This window comes from Aegilops tauschii, chromosome 7, assembly GCF_002575655.3.
Source record: "Aegilops tauschii subsp. strangulata cultivar AL8/78 chromosome 7, Aet v6.0, whole genome shotgun sequence".
Lineage (NCBI taxonomy): Eukaryota > Viridiplantae > Streptophyta > Magnoliopsida > Poales > Poaceae > Aegilops > Aegilops tauschii.
Genome location: NC_053041.3, coordinates 76,413,808 through 76,431,060, shown reverse-complemented (window position 1 = coordinate 76,431,060; position 17,253 = coordinate 76,413,808). Strand labels below are relative to the sequence as shown.

Sequence of the window (17,253 nt, the reverse complement as noted above, 5' to 3'; positions counted from 1 at the left end):
AGGGGTGCCTCCCTCCCCGTATATAAAGGAGTGGAGGAGGGGGAGGGGGCCGGCCACCCTAGGCGCGCCCCATGAGGAGTCCTACTCCCACCGGGAGTAGGACTCCCCCCTTCCAAGTGGGAGTAGGAGAGGAGAGGGAGGGAGAGAGAGGGGGAAAGGAAAGGGGGGCGCCGCCCCCCTCCTTGTCCAATTCGGACTGGGGGCAAGGGGGTGCGCGGCTGCCCTTGGCCGCCCCTCCTCTTCTACACTAGGGTCCAATAGGCCCATTAGTCTCCCCGGGGGGTTCCGGTAACCCCCCCCCCCCCCCCCCGGTACTCCGGTATATGCCCGAAACTCCCCGAAATCATTCCGGTGTCCGAACATAGTCGTCCAATATATCGATCTTTACGTCTCGACCATTTCGAGACTCCTCGTCATGTCCGTGATCACATCCGGGACTCCGAACAACCTTCGGTACATCAAAACATATAAACTCATAATATAACCGTCATCGAACTTTAAGCGTGCGGACCCTACGGGTTCGAGAACTATGTAGACATGACCGAGACACGTCTCTGGTCAATAACCAATAGCGGAACCTTGATGCTCAGTTGGCTCCCACATATTCTACGAAGATCTTTATCGATCAAACCGCATAACAACATACGTTGTTCCCTTTGTCATCGGTATGTTACTTGCCCGAGATTCGATCGTCGGTATCTCAATACCTAGGGCAATCCCGTTACCGGCAAGTCTCTTTACTCGTTCCGTAATGCATCATCCCGCAACTAACTCATTAGTTACAATGCTTGCAAGGCTTATAGTGATGTGCATTACCGAGTGGGCCCAGAGATACCTCTCCGACAATCGGAGTGACAAATCCTAATCTCGAAATACGCCAACCCAACAAGTACCTTTGGAGACACCTGTAGAGCACCTTTATGATCACCCATTTACGTTGTAACGTTTGGTAGCACACAAAGTGTTCCTCCGGTAAACGGGAGTTGCATAATCTCATAGTCACAGGAACATGTATAAGTCATGAAGAAAGCAATAGCAGAATACTAAACGATCAAGTGCTAAGCTAACGGAATGGGTCAAGTCAATCACATCATTCTCCTAATGATGTGATCTCGTTAATCAAATGACAACTCATGTCAATGGCTAGGAAACATAACCATGTTTGATCAACGAGTTAGCCAAGTAGAGGCATACTAGTGACACTCTGTTTGTCTATGTATTCACACAAGTATTATGTTTCCGGTTAATACAATTCTAGCATGAATAATAAACATTTATCATGATATAAGGAAATAAATAATAAATTTATTATTGCCTCTAGGGCACTTTTCCTTCAACTTGATTAATGTTTGCCAAGGAAGCTCAATGTAACATAATCAAGAGATCTTCCCTATCTAAAGTGACAATGACACCGAGTTTAAGAATTGTACTATGGATGAGTTCTTGGGTGATGAGCGGATCAAACACCAATATATCGCCACATATGTCCCTCAACAAAATGGTGTGGCGGAGAGAAAGAATCAGATACCTATAAAATGACAAGGACCATGCTTGAGTCTATATCTCCATACAAACTTTGGGCCTAAGCCATCAATACAAAACGTGATACTTCAAACCTACTCTACCTCCGCAAGCTAAAAGGCAAGAGCCTTTATAAACTCCTAATCGGGAAAAGCCTAACGTCAAATTCTTAAGATCACATAGTCAAGCACCTCATATTTCTTATCGATGTAAATACCCCCTTATATATATTTCTCTTATTAATAAAAATTTACTGTTGAGATCTCCCCTACAGTTTCCTTTGAAAAACTTAGTTTAACTGTAAATAAATATAAGATGTTTTAGATCACTTTAGGGGGTACTTGTTGAGCTTTGGTTCTCACTCCTTTGGCCATGGTCATCTCGATTGGTTAATGTTCGCTTCTACTGCTATTTGTCATAGCTTGTTATTTAAAACTTTGCTTGTGCCTGATGGCTGCATGGTCGTGTCCAAGGTATTACACATCTGATACATTTGCCAGTAGAATATCAACCTACAAATATTTATATCTCAAGGCATTGCATGTTACTCTATGTTATCTTCTTTCTGGTGCTACGAGTAATATTGTGACAACCCAGAGTAATGACATATTTAAATATGATTGTTATTTCTTTTTGCAGCATCATGATATCATTTGTACATCAAAATGGTATCATGTCCTCATGTCATCGTGCTTTAACTTCAAATGAGGTTGAATTAAACCCTCAATATCAGTTAAATGCAAACCCTAACTAAAATGCAATTCAATAAAATGAATAGATTTGTAAACTATTTGAAATTGAGGATGTCACACGGTGAACTCTCTTCAAAACCTATATTTGGCCTTCCAATATTATTAGGAAGCTACAATAATTATTCCATTAATTTTGGAATGACCCTCATTTCATTAAATCAAACCAAAACCTAATTTATTTTACCATTTAATTTAACAGGGAATAACTTGACCATCTTCCCTTTTGGTGAATTACATATAGCCTTCACTTGAAACTTTCCTCATAGCCATAAATTAAACAGCAGCACACTGGGAACGTATTGGATCCCCATCTATACTACCGCCCCCAGTTCCTATCTCAAACAGATCATGTTTTTTTTAGATTATCAGGGAGGCGCTCCATGGTTCCATTGGATTAATGAAAACACAACATGTAGCGTTCCAAGGTTTAGAGAAAGCTAAAAGAAAGTAAAAGAAAATACAGTGTACAAACAAACCTTACATCGCAATATAAATTGGCAGTTCTTAACCACAAAAGCAATTCCATTTAACCATACAAATCAGTATGGTCAGCAGGATTGCAGATCTGAAGTCCCTCCCATTTATTGGAGCAAGGAAATCTTCAGGAATTTACTCCGTTTAGCTTCAGCAACTCCAAAGTGCAGCGACGGTTAGATCGCTAAAGAAATTTCAAGACAATAACTGAAGGACCTAATTGCTTCCGGATGAAAGCTCTTGTGTTGTTAATGTACAGCACCAATGGTTCTCTTTCAAACATCTCGGCTCAGATTGCTGAAGCAGTAGTTGTCTCTGCAGATAATGTACTAGAGGAACAGCTACTAAACAACATGTCAGTGACTGCAATTGATCGGCTGATTTCCCACCTCGGCGAATCCAGCAGGCCATGAAGTGAGGTAGTGTTTCAGTAAGGAAGCGCGGTTAGATTTGACAGAGGAGCTGCGCTGCTTGCCAGCTCTGGTTTCTTTCGAATGCCTGCTGAAATGTTTTTGTACATCGCAATATAAATAGGCAGCTGTTAACAAGAAAAGGAAGCTGAATTTCATTGGAGAAGTACATCAAATCATATACAACCAAAACCAATCGCATGAAACCTCGTCCGTAGTCGATGCATTCAGCATAAACGACGCGCAAGTGAATACATGCACTAGCTAATCAGGAAAAGATTCTACCATAACATTGTAAGTAGACACATATGCTCAAGTTTGATGAGCTACTATGACCATGCTAATGATACTATGAGCCTTACAATTCCGTACGGTTGGCAGGGTCACAGATTTAGTCCTTCCCGTTTACTGGGGCAAGGAAATCTTCAGGAATCTACTCTGTTTACCTTCATCAATTCCAAAGGGCAGCGATGGCCCACCATGATACTGCATAGAATTTGTTGTAGCAAGAGATAGCCCAATACTTCGAGATAATCTCTTCTAGATATTTGTGTTCGAAGTGTATGACCAATACTCCTTGACCAGCTCGCGGAAGAGAGACCCTTCAGTTTCCATGAGCTTTGCAGGTTTGTCAAACTCCACTACTTTCCCTGGAAGTATTCATATATAGCTCATCAGTATGGGACATATCCACTATCAATTTGACATCCTCACCAAAAAACAAACATTACATTGCTTATAATTTGCCGGCAAGAGAAACATACCGTCGCTCATTGCAAGTACCATATCGCAGTCCATAACTGTTGGTATACGGTGGGCAACTGTAATAACAGTGCAATATTTGAATTCTGTCCGGATCGTCTTCTGAAGGAGAACATCTGTTGCATTGTCTATAGACGCTGTGGCTTCATCAAGAACTAAGATACGACACCTTCTCAGAAGTGCGCGTCCCAGGCAGAAGAGCTGCCTTTGGCCCATGCTCCAGTTTGACCCACTTTCCACAACTATTATGACAGGATCTTGATCAGTACTATGGATGCGATAATACCAAACATCATGCTACCACAAGGATATAGCTAATACGCATATGACTACTAACAATTTGACATATTTATTGGCACATGTATTTTCACACCTATTTTGAATTCTTGAAATGATTAGAGCTTTTCTGTTTACACACTATTAGTTTCAAAAGATGAACTCCAGAAACCAAAGTATAGATGAAAGTGAAGTTTCCTACCATGTGAATCCAGTCCCTGTTCCTTCTCCTGGACAGCTTCAAGAAGTTGACATTTGGCAAGAACCTGCAAGCACAATAATAAATGGAGTAACCACTTCAGTTGGTGGGAGACTGGGAGGTCATCACCCACATCTGAGTTCTCCTCAAGTCAAATTCGGGTGCCAATTTCTTCCATAAGTGAAAAGTTGTCTAGTTCCTCCTAGGGAATCTAGTTCTTATGAGAAATGCAACTTGTCATTTGAGATTCCTCTAATTAAATTTATTCACCCATTTTGTTAATGTGCTGAACTTTCTGAAATCGTTAGGTATATGTCAAAGTAATCAAGCTGAATTGCCATAGTACTAAAAGAGGATGACCTCATGATTAAACATTGCATCAGGTTCTTTCGGTGTCATACCTTGTCATCACAATCCTATTTTATCATTGCGTAAGATGAGGAAAAACAACATAGTTAGCTGTGTAGAATCTTACCTCCCATATTTTTTCATCTGAGAATTGCCCAAGAGGATCTAGATTGTATCTTATTGTACCCTGAAAAAGTGTTGGATCTTGTGGAATGATACCCAAACGCGACCGCAGATCATGTAAGCCTATCATACTGATATCCACAGAGTCTATAAATATTTTCCCTTCATCAGGTTCAACAAGGCGAAACAATGCACCAATTAACGTTGTCTTGCCACTTCCTGTTCGACCAACTATACCAATCTTATCTCCACCTTCAAAATTGCAAGTGATTCCATGTAGTACAAGGGGAGCATCTATCCTATACCTGATCTGTTAAAATGAAAATCCATCACATACATTGTCACAAGTGTTAATAGGTAGGATTTTATTTTACCTTGTAAGGTTTATGTGTAAGTATTTACATTTGATTACCTTCAAATGCCTAATCTCCACATTGCCATTTTGGGGCCAATCTGGTAATGGTCGATTGTCTTCAATGACTTCTGCTGCTTGACTTGGTATGTCCATGTATTGGCTCACCCGTTCCACCGAGATTATTTGATTCCCAAGGTTGCACTGGCTTTGAGTAAAGGAAACAAATGATGTATTTAGCGAAAGACCATAGGACAATGCCATTCCCACAAAACCTGTGCAAGTATGAAAGCAAGGAACTAATTAGTGCTAATATTTGTAATGGCACAAACTGAATGGTATCAAATACTTTATTTAGTTAACTCCGGCGCATAAGCATTAGGACTAGAATTGCATCTTCATAAGAATACAAACTTATCCATAAAATCATCAGAGCATGTGGTGGCTTGAGAAATGTACGGAGTTTTATGTTCATAATGTTCTGCCCAACCGAGGGCGGTAAATATAATTTTCTTGCAATAATAAACATTACTACCTCGGAGTGTAACATTCTAGAAGGCATTCAATCAAACTTTCCACACTTTAGGCATCTTTCCTTTCCTCCACCCCAAGAAGCTACTCCCAGGCGACTAGGGTTTCTCCTTCTCGCGTCGCCGCGGCGGCCGGTCCGTGTTGCCTCCAATGGCCTTTGGGCCGTGGAGGTGCAGAGAATCCCGACCCCGTGCCAGTGGGAGGGATCCCCCTCTCATTCTTGTTTGGTTCAGCGTCTCGGTTAGGACTGTGCGGCGGTGGCGATGTCCCCTAGTAGGAATAATATCTCACATGTTCGATCCCCATCTTGATGTTGTGTCTACCATCGTCGGAGGGCATGTGGATCTGTTTGGATCCAATCTTCGCATGTCTCTGGCCGTGTGTCTATAGGTTTGATCTTTCTGATCCGCGCTTCTCTTTTTTTGCGATGTTTGTTGTTCTGCTGCGCTGGTCTTGTGGAGCCTTAATACCACTACTTCCTGACCGCTACTACAACAACGTTTGCCTGGCTCCGGTGAGGAAGGGCAATGACAGCGGTGCACCTTTGTCTCGCTCTAGTGCTTGTAGTCGTGGCTAGATGATCCACATACCTGGTTGTAATTTTTGTTACTTCTGATGTTCTCTGTACTACCATGACAGATGATGAATAGATTGAAAGTTTTCCCCGCAATTTTTTTAAAAAACTTTACTATTGTATATAAAAAAGGTATTTGGACTGGTAAGGTCAAAATACTATCATTGGATTTTTCGTCAATATTATTTTCATAGTATGTAGTGGTCAAATTAGTTTGTTGGAGACCCATGTCATGCCTAAAACGTTATCTATTCCAGAATGGAGGGAGTATCAAGTATGTTCTCGTAGCAAAAGCTTATTTGAAGCAACGTGGTGCTCATATAATTGCTTACCAGGGCTAAAAGTTTCTTGAGGAAGAAGAGCCATGACAAAGGCGGAAGAAGAAAGAACTACGGCGCTCATTATTTCTATACGTTGAATCAACCATTCAGTTGCTGCAAAATTACAGAAATATGGGCTGGCATTCTTGTCAACAAGATCCAAATTTTTAGCAAAGAAACGACCTTCTCCCTCAAAGGCCCTTATCGTTATAGCCCCTGCAATCGATTCACCTAAGTGACTCGCTAGGGCAGACTTTGTAGTACCATTGATCCGCATTAATTCCTTGGCCGATGCTAGATAGTACCTCTGCATGACCAAACACAACAGGCTTCACTTATTAAAACTTTGAGTGCAAAACGATGAAGTGTGAATGAAATCAAATAATCAAAGAAATGAGGATTAGCCATAAAGTAACAAAGTCATACCAATTACCTGCAACTTAATTGCCAAAACTATCATTGGCACGGATACAAACAGAACTTGCCATGTAACAACAGCCAATACCCCTAGATTGCTACATGCATTTAAGCTGGTACCAAGGCTAACCACTAATGCAAATGGAATATCAAGGTCAACGATACTCAAATCTGAAGAGACCTGCATTAGAAGGAAAAGGGAACAAGTTAATCCCTCATGAGAAAATCTCTGTAACTTGTTGTATCACCATTCGTTTAAGAACTCTTACCCGGCTAAGAACCCTTCCTAGAGGTGTAGAATCAAAAAAGGACATTGGTGCACGGAACAATGAATTGAGTAGCTGGGAAAATAAGGATCTTGATGACTGGATCCCAAGAGCAACGACTGTTAAAGATCTTGATAGCAAGAAGATCATTGTGCAAGCTCCGATAATAATGTACACAGAAATAAACTTCAGTGTGCTAACATGAGGATTTTGGACATTAGCAGCCATCCATGAATTCTGTAGTATCTGCCCAGCTACGAAAATTATGTGAGAAATCATACACAAGAAGAAATACAGGAAGCCTTTCTTCTGGCGCAGGTAAAGCATATAAGACTTGAAAACTGCATCCCCAGTTTCTCTTTCCTCTTTCTTGATTAGTTGATATGCCGGTGATAGCTTCACAGACTCTGTATATCTACTTCCATGAATACCATCTGTCTCCTTTATTGATACTTCCTTAGATCTTTGATGGGGTATGTTGTTCTTACGATGCGAAACACCCATAGTATCTTTATGGGCATTTACAAGGTCTTTAAATTCTTCACAATCTGCCAATAGATCTTGATAAGGTGCAGACCGAATAACCTGTCCATCTGACATTAACTGCCAAGAATCATTTAGATGACATCAACAAATAAATAAAGCTAATTACAGATAAATATCATCATATGGTGACTTTTTTGAAGTGGAGAGAGATACCAAAATGGAGTCAAATACAGGTAGAAAATCCACTTGGTGAGTCACCAGAAGAACGGTCTTGTCTGATAGGGCACTCATGACATATTCCTGTAGAAAAGAGTTTTGTAAAACCGTTCAGAAACAAATAGTAATATAATCTGCATCTGATAAATATGATCCTTACATTGAAGAGACTTGTGGCTGTATGGGCATCAACAGCACTGAAAGGGTCATCAAGAAGATAGATGTCTGCATTTTGGTATAGTGCACGAGCAAGCTGGACGCGCTGCTTCTGACCACCACTAAGATTTACTCCTCTCTCTCCAATTTGAGTACAATCTCCATATGGCAACAATTCAAGGTCCTTGACCAATGAGCACCTCGCAAGTGTGTTGTGGTATCTTTGCTTGTCCATCGACGATCCAAAGAGAATATTGTCTTGCACAGTTCCTGTTTGGATCCATGCATTCTGAGAAATATATGCTATTTTCCCACAGACTTGGATCTGAAATGTTTATCCGAAGATAAATAATTGTATATTAAGTTGTTAGGAAAAAAATGAATTGATGAACATACTTCATGTTGGCAAATATTGTCAACCATATATAATTCTCACGACAACTTTGCAAACGGAACTTGACACTGTTGTCAACAGGCTATGTTTATCTTAAACATGTATAAATGTCTAAATTCTGAGTATGGCAGCTATTTCATTAGAAGATGAAGTTAGTAAGAAAAAAACATACCGTGCCTTCAGTTTTGGGGACCTCTCCGAGTACAGCCGCCAAAAGTGTCGACTTTCCTGATCCAACCTCTCCACAAATTGCAACCTTTTCTCCAGCTTTGACTGCGAGATTTATATTCTTTAGAGTTTGTTTTGATGTATTCTCATCCCACGAGAAGCTACACGAATTCATCGCTATAGGGTAATCAATGCCACCATAATATTTCTTCCTAACTTGCTCGTTTAGCTCAGGTGCATCAAGGAACTTTGATATCCGAGTGAAAGCAACCTTAGCTTGTATCACAACAGCAATAACATCCGGTATCGTCCTAACTGGGTCTTGCACGAGACGTAGAGTTGCCACAAAGGTGAATACATTGCTAGCATCAAGAGGGATTTTCAAAAGATAGCATGTTACAAAGGTTGCCACAGAAACCAAAGCAGGAGAAGCCCAGAACAAGAAACTGTTGTATGCCCTCCAAAGCTGGAATGCTGACAACCACTTGTACTCAACTTCCCTCAACCCCTCGATGACCTTCTTGAAGTGGCCTTCCCATGCATAAAGTTTCAAGACCTTCATATGAACTAGTGACTCAGACATGGCCTTCAATCTCACATCTTGTGCTTCCATAAGTTTACTCTGAAATTTGTGTTGGAATCTGGCCAGTGGAGCATTGCAGAGTACAGTGAGAATGATGACAACCAATGATGAAATCATTGCAGCACCAACCGCATTGTATAGAATTGCCAGAGCAATGCAAAGCTGAACAATTGTTGTCCATGTTTGATGGAACCAATATGGGAATTCCCCAATCCGATAGGCATCGACGGTCACATAGTTCATAATTTGTCCAGAAGAGTGCTTCATTTTTGCGGAGTTTGATAGCTTCTGTTGTTTCTTATAAATAGCTGCTGACAGGAGTGACCTCACCTGCAGTCCTAATCTCCGAGTGCGGAAATACCACTGTCTCTCCGACAATGATTCACAGCATTTGCAGACGAACAATAATGCAGCCAGCGCATAGCTTTCGTATTTAAAGGTCCCTTTCCCAAGTGATACATTGATGAATGCCTTGAGAATTACTGGGCCAGTGGATAAGGTGAGAACCTTGAGCAAAGCAAAGAAACCCGAGACCACGACGGCACGCTTGTGACAAGAAACAATAGTCCAGAAGAATGATGGTGTGGCGTGCGCCGGCGACTGCTTCCTGCAATTCAGCTTCTCCATGAGCATCGAGTACTGGTTTTGCGCTCGATCTGTGGCGCCTAAAAGAAGCATGTCTTTGTCCTCAAGGGGATTCTCATAGCCCTTCTTCATCAGAGGATTCAACCACCAAAACGACATCTCACTGAAAAAACCAGCAGTAGCAAAGGGAGTGACCTGATGAGCCTCAGAATCAGCTGCCTCACCGTCTGTGTCCGTGTTGAGGGGCTTGTATAAACCATTGCCACTTTCTCCATAGCCCTCTTCGTCATGGCTGTGCCGAATGCCATAAATGAGGAGGACCACTGCACCTGGAAAGTACAGAACATCCAAACAGCCCTTGACGGTGATCATCTTCTCTGCAACAATAACAACAACTGAAGAGCAACAAACGAATGCTGCATAGACGGTCAGCAAGACCGGCCAAGACCTGACGAATCCTGCGCCAAGAAAGCGAGGCCTGATGCTGAAAGCCAAGCTGGTAAGGATCAGATTCAGACCCTGAGATGACGTCACAAGCCACCAATGTGGAAGGTGAACAACAGAGGCATCCTGACTGAAGTCACTCCCCAGCATCCAGAGTCCTAGCCCAAGATAAACCAAACCCAAGCAGCCGGTGAACACCACGGCAGAGAGGTGCAGCGGTGAGCCGAGCGTGACGAGCTGCCGCGCAGACGCTCTGCTGTGCGGAATTTTCACAAGCACCTGGAGTGCGAGCGCGAGCACGAGCAGCGCGGCGATGCCGGTGGCCACCAGATGGTTGGTGCAGGTGGAGGAGTCGAACATTTGCTTCAAAGCGCATGAGGTGGCGTCTTGGCCGGAGCATATCGGGCTCCCACACAAGCTCGTCACCCAGGAAGAACCTGAAATGTGGTTACAGAGTGTTGGAGTCAGATGGCGTTCCCAGATTTCAGTTGGCTGCAGAAAGCGATGCAGCGTGAAGAAGCCGATGAGAGAGTTTACTTGTGAGGGAACCCATCCCCGTCTGGTGGTGGTTGGAGGTGGATCAGTAGCTCCCGTTTCTGCCCTGCGCCAGCCATGAACACGAAACAGGTTAGACAGAAGAAGAGACACTCTGTTTCATGGAGGAGCAGAAAAAGAACAGATATACGGTAGTCGTACTGGAGCAACATCGTGGAGTCCAAATGGGATGAAATCATTCTAGGACTACTAGGGGAAGGGAGGGACACACAGGAATCTCATCTCAGTGCTCGCTGGGAACAAAAAAGGAGTCACACACAAAATCCAAAGGGGAAGCTACTAATCGTCAGTGATCGTCGACCGGCAGAGAAAACTAGTCGTATTTTCCTGGAGGAAACAAGCAATGGTGCAAAGTGTTACCCCTCTAGCAGAAAGGGTTCACCTCTCTAGCAGACTGCCGCTCGGAAGTGAGCTTGACGAAGGAAGAAACGGACCGACGGGCCGTCCAAGAGGTAGGCTGCGCAGAGCTCGGCGCTCAAAGAATCTGTTTAAGCAGGCGGTAGTACAAATTGTTGGGGGCATCTCTTGGGTCGGAAAGAGCAGCTGACGCGTTGTTGTCGCTGCTACTATACCCGGGCTGGCCTTACCTGGTCGACCTCAGCCGGAAAGTCTTTAGGCACGTGCGTCTTAAGGGCGAGTGCCCCGAAGTTAGTCATGGCTGTTAAATTAATTCAAGGAATCTGGCACCAGACATCGCCGCCCCGAGAAGCTAACAGGAATCTACGCCGAAGTGAAGCGCCGTCATCCTCCCCGATAGGCACGTACCCCTTCCAAGTTTACAAGTCGGGAACGAGGCACCCATCCCAGATTACCCTTGGAGCAGAGGGGAGACGAATGCACGGTATCATAAACGGAGATCAAGGGACTAGTCTTCCCCTTGGTCGCAATTGCGTGAGGGGAAACAAAAAATTGGTTTGTCCTAATAATATTTTTGGTCACACATGCATGCATGCATGCGTGCCTCCTGCTTTCTTTTTGTAGTACGCCAGTTCAAATCTGCCCTCCACATCGACTTGTTTTGGATTGGGTCGTAGTACGTACGTACCAGAGTTGTAGGCAAAGTAAAGTAGTAGCTAGGCTCCGTTTTCTTAATTCAGGCGTGGATGGCGAGGACGCTATAGAATTCCCTCTGACGGTTGGACATCGACAGTGCCTCTGGAGCTAGCCAGTGTAAAATATTGGCCACCTTTTCTTTCTCCACCTGCCCCTTTGGCCCCTAGCGAACAAGTTTCGCAAGTCTTCTTTCCTACTCCTACCTAGATAAGGGATCGGATGAAACTTCTCTGCATCTACTTAGGTGCCTTCTCTAAAGAACCGATCTCCTTTTCTCACAAGCGAACAAACGCCATGCTACCAACTTTCTGCCAACCAAAATGGGACCTCCAAGGAGAATGTTCAGCTGGTCATCCAATCATTCTCTGGTCACACGTGCAGAAAATTTCACATAAAAATGCATGAATTTCGTACAGGATGGGTATGGGTTGAACCTGTACAAGTTGAAGCCTGTACTGCGGGGTGTGTTATACAACTTAATTATCCATTTATGGGCTAGTGGAGTAGAAACATCAGACGTAATAATCGTATAATTAATAATAAAGACACAAATATTTGATCGTTTTGATAAATCACATTGGTTCCACATCAGTTAGGAAGGCCATGCGCAATAGTACGTGACAATAATTGGTTTGTGACAGTCAGACGAGCTCACCAGTCGTGCACTTTCCACGGTAGGTAGGTGGTAACACTACAAGGGTTGTTTGGTTTCTAGACATACTTTGTCACATTTTGTCAACTCGAGTTAAGCAAGTTTGGTCAGACTAGGTTGGTATTTGGTTCTATCAACGCAAAATGCAAAAAAAAAGGGTGAGAAATAAGCTCCATATGTTGCACATATAAAAAGTGTGGCAAGATTTTCTAAGACAAATCAAAGCGTGGCCAAATTTTTTAGACACATCAAGTAAGGCGAATGTGATCGAAATTGTGTGACAAACTATGACAAAGTTAGTCACCAACCAAATGGGCCCACTACGCTAATGAGAAAAGTAAAAAAAAATCTGACAATCTATCATGTACATTCGCATAGGTGTGCAGCTCCAGCGAGGTATCAAAATATTTGGTAGCCGGTATTGGATCGAAAATCAATTTCTGCACCCGAGCTCATCTGCACCCGCGTCGACGAAAAAAATCAAAACAAATACTAAAAAAATTCAAAAAATTCCAAATAAATTTTGTGTGGTAGAAAATTTGATGCATGAGGCCCATTCCAAATTTCAAGTCATTTGGACATATGAGCAGCTCTCGGCAAAAAAGACAAATTGGGGGTCTGTAAAAATGCTTACTGTTCATGTACTGTTTTGGCCCGATTTGTCTTTTTCTCTGAGAGCTGCTCATATGTCCAAATGACTTAAAATTTGGAGTGGGCCTCACGCATCAAATTGTCTACTACACAAAATTTTATCTGGAATTTTTTGAATTTATTTTGAATTTTTTACTATTTTTTTAACCGGGTGCAGATGAGCCTGGGCACCAAAACGCCCTAGCACGTTGACACTTCTATACTATCATAAAATTCAAAATGTAAATTAGATATAAAAATGACAAATCCGACGGTGAATAGCATATAATATAAGTTTGGGTGAGAATATGCCCATTACCTCATATTGATTACAATTTTTTCATTCTTTTTGCAGGTGCACAAAATTTTCATTTTTTGTATCTCAAGCAATGCTTTAAATTTTGATTTGAATTTTTGTGACAACATATATTGATAATGCTGACATACTAAATATTTTTATTCCAGATTCCCCTAAAATTTTTTAGGCAACCCTAACGTTTTAAATGGTGCAACGGAAGTTGGGTGCATCAGTGCAGCAGGTATCCCGTGGGCCGGTGCTGACATATCTGGCCGCTAGTGCAAAAGAACGATATAATACTATTTTAGTGAAAACACTCGTATTTTTATTTTATTCATCACAACAACAAAAAATTCTAAGGAAAACTTTTGATCTATACATCAACTCTTTTTTGCATGGATCTATACATCAACTGTCAAGGTACTATAAAGAACACCAGAAGTACAAAAATTCATCTAGGCCAGGTCCGTAGACCACCTAACGACGACTACAAGCACTGGGGCAAGCCAAAAGGCACGCCGCCGTCATCGCCCCTCGCTCATCGGAGCCGGACAAACCTTGTTGTAGTAGACAGTCAGGAAGTCGTCGTGTTATGGCCTCATAGGACTAGCGCACTAGAACAACAACCAGCGCCAATGAAGAAAGCGTAGATTGGAAGGATCCAACCTGTGGACACATGAACACAGACAAACGAGGACCGGATCCACGTGGATCCACTGAAGACCAAGGCCGATCGAATCCCATGAGATCCGCCGGAGATAAACCTCAACATGTTGTCGGGTGATGCTAGAAACATCATCGGAACGGGGCTAGGAGGGCACTACTAGGGAAAAGCTTATAGGTAGACGCTTACTAGTAGCGAGGGTTTATACCCCTCGCTACTACTAAGTGGTCTCTACTGTGCCCCCCTGAGACATGCCAAAGTACTAGCGGGGGGTATAAACCCGCGCTACTACTATGTAGTAGCGTGGGTTTATACCCCTCGCTACTACTAAGTACAAGGTAGGTGAAGTCCCCATATCCTCGGCCGAATCCCTCCTCTCTCCCTCAGTCTCCCTCCTCTCTCCATAGGCTCTCCCATGGTGCTCCTGCCTAGGCACATCTCCTCCTCCATGGCGCCCAACGAGTCTGCCTTCTCGCATCGCTGGCGTCCAGGAGCTCGTCCGTCTTTGCCCTCGCCTCCATGCCACCATGACGGAGCACCTCACCACCGGCGACCAGCCCCGATGCACCCTCCATCTCCTTCCTTTCTCCCTTGTTTCTCCTTTTCCATCTCCCTCTCCCCCCGGTTTTACTCACCTCCCATGCCCATGCCTGCGCAGGTCGTCGACATGGCCAACCAGGACCTCTCTGCCTTGGCCGCGAAGAGGATCCTCGCACCGTCGTCTTGCTCTGCACTCGATCCGGTCCCTCTGTAACAGTCGTCGCCGGATCTGGTCTACTGCTACCCGTCCGCACCTCCGGCGACCCCGGTCGTCGCTGGATCGAATCATTGACACCATTGACAGCACACACGGGGTTGAGATTCTTTTTGTTTTTTGAAATTAATAGTAGTAGTGCGGGTCACAGACACGCGCTACAGATAGTTAGTAGTAGCGTGTGTGGAATCCGCGCTACTACTAACACACGTACTAGTAGCGCGGGATGCACCGCGCTACTACTACGAGTTAGCTGTAGCGCCGTAGTAGTAGCGCGGGCACCCACGCTACTACTAGTTGTTTAACCCGCGCTACTACTAGGATTTTTCCTAGTAGTGGGGGAGAACCTTATTCCATCTACAAAGAGCAGCAGCCGCCTCACATCTTTGAACCGGACACAAACCCTAACAAAATTCAAAAAACGTTAAAAAACGAAGCCCTCCCGCCGGCAAGGGTTAGGATCCTCCGCACCTCCATGGCCCTAACACCACAAAAGACGAGGTAGACCAACGGCGACACCGACGGGAGGCATGAGAAACCCTAGCACACTGGGTCCAAGTAGTAGCGGCCGCCGTAGTACGGGATGCATGAGAAGATCCGAGACCACACTGATGTGGTTGCTAACCGGCAAGGAACATCATCACAACAATATTCATACAAGTATATTGTAGAAAATGGAACTTTTATTGGAGATATTTTAGAAAAACTATGCATGTATGATGTAACTTACCTTCTAAGATAGTGTAGGTTGTATTAGTCAAGACAACAAATGACGTCCAACGAGTGATCCATCAAGTTGGCCAGCCGTGGCCCTGACTTGATTTTTATTTTAGCATGTTTGGATTGTTGAGCCGTGTTTTTTTTTTTTGCTTTGTTGCATTGTTGAATTATTGAATTATGATGAATTTTGTGTTATATGATCACATGAATGACATAAATTTGAGGGTTCAAATTTAAGGAGTATGGCTGCCTCAAGGGCCGTCCAAAGCTGTGTGTGGACACGTCCGGGCGTGTGTGCGGTGGGCGGATTTGAGTGAGTGACATTTTCATCCCCTCCGGCGCAAAGCTGGCCAAACGGGCCGGGCCAACCAGGCCAACCAGTGAGCACGCCGGCATGGCCCGCTATGGGCCAGGCACGACACGGGCTAAACGGGTTGTGCCCGACACGCGGCACGTCTAGGGCTGTGACTGAGCATGGAGGTTGGGTACGCAGACCGGCACGGCACAGTCCGTTTATTGTTTTCGGAATTTAAAAACCAGCCCGTTTGCTGAAAAATATGCAGCTGAGTGTGCTAAACGGTCCAACGTGCCGGCCTGTTTAGTAGCTAGGTGTGCCTGGGCCTGGAGGCGCAGCACGCGGGCCGGCACGGCACACCAGCTCTGCTCCGTTGTGTGGATTAATTAAATTAAGAAAAAAAAGAAGGCGTTCCTTCAGTGTTCCACGGCGCCGGCGGACCACTGAGGCAAGCGGCTGGGCTTCCCTCCCCACCGATGTAGTTCACCTCGTCACCAGCCGCCTGCTGGCCGACGACGTGGTGGACTACATCGTCTTCCGGGCCGTCTGCTCCGGCTGGCGCAGCTGCACGAGCGACGCGCGCGACCCCACCCTGTGCAAACCGGACCTCTGGCCGCGCGGCTGGGTCGCCCTCTGCGACGGCGACGGGGTACGCCCGGACGACGCCGGCGAGATCAGCTTCTTCCACACGCGGACGGCCAGGCGCCTCCGCGTCCGCCTGCCGGAGCTCCGGCGCCACAGGATCGTCGGCTTCACCCAAGGACTGATCATTCTTCTGAACAAACGCACCGCCGCCGTCCGGGTGCTGCATCCCTTCACGCGGGTCGTGGTCGACCTCCCGTCCCTCGTCCCTGTGTTCCACGACGCCGTCAGGAACCGCAACTCTCTGCTTGACATGAATGCCGCGGTCTGCAGCGCGTCGTCCGCGGCGACCTCCATTGCCGTGGTGGCCTGGTTCCCCTGGACGCGCGTGGTGATCGGCGCCGAGGCTGGCCGCCCAACTTGGGAGGTCCTCCACCGAGGGCTCTTCCTTAGGAGCATCCTGCCCTTCCAAGGAAGGCTTTACGCAACCGTCGCCATGGGTGGCTCAAGAGAGATCATGCAGCTGTACCCGAGATCACCACATCCTGTGCTTGCTCATGTTCCAAATGATTTTGGTAATCCGAGCCTATGCAACTACTTCCTCGTAGAGTCCGGTGGGCGAGTGCTGCTTGCCGTCCACCATTTAACTGCACAACATTGTGGCGTGGAGCCCTTCCAGCAAAATGCCTATAA

The 17,253-nt window shown here is 44.9% G+C and overlaps 2 protein-coding genes across 5 annotated transcripts; one reads left to right on the top strand and one right to left on the bottom strand.

The window, feature by feature from the left end:
- Positions 1-2,517: 2,517 nt before the first annotated feature.
- Positions 2,518-11,452, bottom strand: LOC109782309 (ABC transporter C family member 10). Of its 4 annotated transcripts, none has more exons than XR_002237476.4 (14): positions 11,054-11,452; positions 10,895-10,958; positions 8,750-10,794; positions 8,188-8,508; positions 8,025-8,111; positions 7,329-7,928; positions 7,076-7,240; positions 6,655-6,949; positions 5,278-5,492; positions 4,870-5,175; positions 4,398-4,461; positions 3,922-4,161; positions 3,604-3,807; positions 2,518-3,248 (listed from the first exon to the last, which is right to left on the bottom strand). XR_002237476.4 is itself a non-coding variant. In XM_045231844.2 (14 exons), exons 3-14 carry the CDS (start codon positions 10,908-10,910, stop codon positions 3,698-3,700), a joined length of 4,464 nt encoding a protein of 1,487 aa, XP_045087779.1. In that variant the 5' UTR covers positions 10,911-10,958; positions 11,054-11,145; positions 11,295-11,452; the 3' UTR covers positions 3,289-3,697. The 4 variants fall into 4 exon arrangements, 3 of the variants coding, with proteins under 3 accessions (XP_045087779.1, XP_045087780.1, XP_020196501.1); XM_045231844.2 differs by lacking the exon at positions 2,518-3,248 and having other exon boundaries at positions 3,289-3,807; positions 11,054-11,145; positions 11,295-11,452; XM_045231845.2 differs by lacking the exon at positions 2,518-3,248 and having other exon boundaries at positions 3,289-3,807; positions 11,273-11,452.
- A 4,705-nt stretch (positions 11,453-16,157) lies between these two features.
- Positions 16,158-17,253, top strand: LOC109782308 (uncharacterized). Its single transcript, XM_073503715.1, has 3 exons — positions 16,158-16,168; positions 16,399-17,135; positions 17,240-17,253. Exons 1-3 carry the CDS (start codon positions 16,158-16,160, stop codon positions 17,251-17,253), a joined length of 762 nt encoding a protein of 253 aa, XP_073359816.1.

Excerpts from the sequence above, each read along its gene's own strand:
- LOC109782309 (XM_045231845.2), bottom strand. Across the intron at positions 7,241-7,328 it reads TAGGAAGGGTTCTTAGCCGG|GTCTCTTCAGATTTGAGTAT; the intron begins GTAAGAGTTCTT and ends CTTCTAATGCAG. Across the intron at positions 6,950-7,075 it reads TTTTGGCAATTAAGTTGCAG|AGGTACTATCTAGCATCGGC; the intron begins GTAATTGGTATG and ends TTGGTCATGCAG.